The 1,072-nt window shown below is 55.3% G+C and overlaps 1 protein-coding gene across 1 annotated transcript in view; it reads left to right on the top strand.

Annotated features, from left to right (window-relative positions):
* Nucleotides 1–1,072, top strand: part of BAI2 (brain-specific angiogenesis inhibitor 2) — a 39,904-nt gene that overhangs the window by 37,905 nt on the left and 927 nt on the right. Inside the window, exon 30 of the mRNA XM_010837082.1 lies at nt 276–396. Within this exon, the coding sequence (XP_010835384.1) occupies nt 276–396 (121 nt within the window). The remainder of the gene's footprint in view (nt 1–275; nt 397–1,072) is intronic.

Raw genomic sequence — 1,072 nt, 5'->3', positions numbered from 1 at the left:
TCCCCTGTTGGGGTATAGGGTAAGCAGATTGGGAATGTAGGGTGGGGCCCCTTGAAGCCAGACTTCCTCAGTGGCTGTGATGGGCATGGCTGCCTTTCACTGAGACCCAGAGGCCAGGCAGAGCTTAGTGACCTCAGTTTCCTCATCTGTGAAATGGGGATGGTGACAGTACCTACCTCATAGGGTTGTTATGAGAATGAAACAATGTAACAGATATAAAGAGCTTAGTAAGTGCCTGGTACATTAGCTGTTTAAGTATTAGCTGTTGTCTGCAGTACTTGGTCTCCTGCTGTGCACCATGTTAGGAGCTCCATGCCCTCGGCCTGGACCCCTCACCACAACTTTGCAGGAAGGTTTCAGGCGGCCCATTTTGTGGATAAGAAAATGAAGCCAGAGGTGGGAAATGACTTGCTCAAGGCCACAGTCAGAGGCAGGACTGGGACTGCATCTTTATCAACACTCTCCTAGTAGGAATGGAAGCTTGAGCTCAACTTGCAGGGACCCAACCTTCATGGTTGCAGGAAACGTCAGGGAGCTGGGTGCTGGGGGAGCCTCTGGTTCCAGGGCTCAGGTGGATGTGGGGAGGAGGGGCCAGGTCAGCTTGGTGCCAGAGGGCAATTTCTAGGGCATAGTCTTGACAGGCCTGAGTGAGTGGACACTGCTCGGTTCCAGGAATCTAGAAGTGACCAGATAGGATCAGTGTGGAGATGTGTTGATCTGGCTCTTCTGTGGTTAAGCAGCCACGGGAGCAGAGGCCACAGGTACATCTTCTGCTCAGTTAACAGCATGGGAGCCTCTGAGACACAGGCACAGCCCCTTGGGGAGCTGACCTTCTCTGGGGTGGACATGTCAGAGGGAGGGATTAGGTGTGTCAGGGGACTGAATTGGGAGAAGGAAGAAGGGACTGGCTACTGGGGTGAGGGTGGGTACCACAGCTGATGGCCTCCTGGAGCGGCTGGAGGACTGGGGGTCCTGGTGGTGCAGGCTCCCCCAGGCTCCTCTGAATCCTGCCACCTGTGGGCCCAGTCAGAGGAGAGAGCGGACCACCTCCCCCCAGGCGATTGCTCAGCAG

Source organism: Bison bison, unplaced genomic scaffold (assembly GCF_000754665.1).
Source record: "Bison bison bison isolate TAMUID 2011002044 unplaced genomic scaffold, Bison_UMD1.0 scf7180017864068, whole genome shotgun sequence".
Lineage (NCBI taxonomy): Eukaryota > Metazoa > Chordata > Mammalia > Artiodactyla > Bovidae > Bison > Bison bison.
This window is presented reverse-complemented; position numbering and strand designations above follow the sequence as displayed.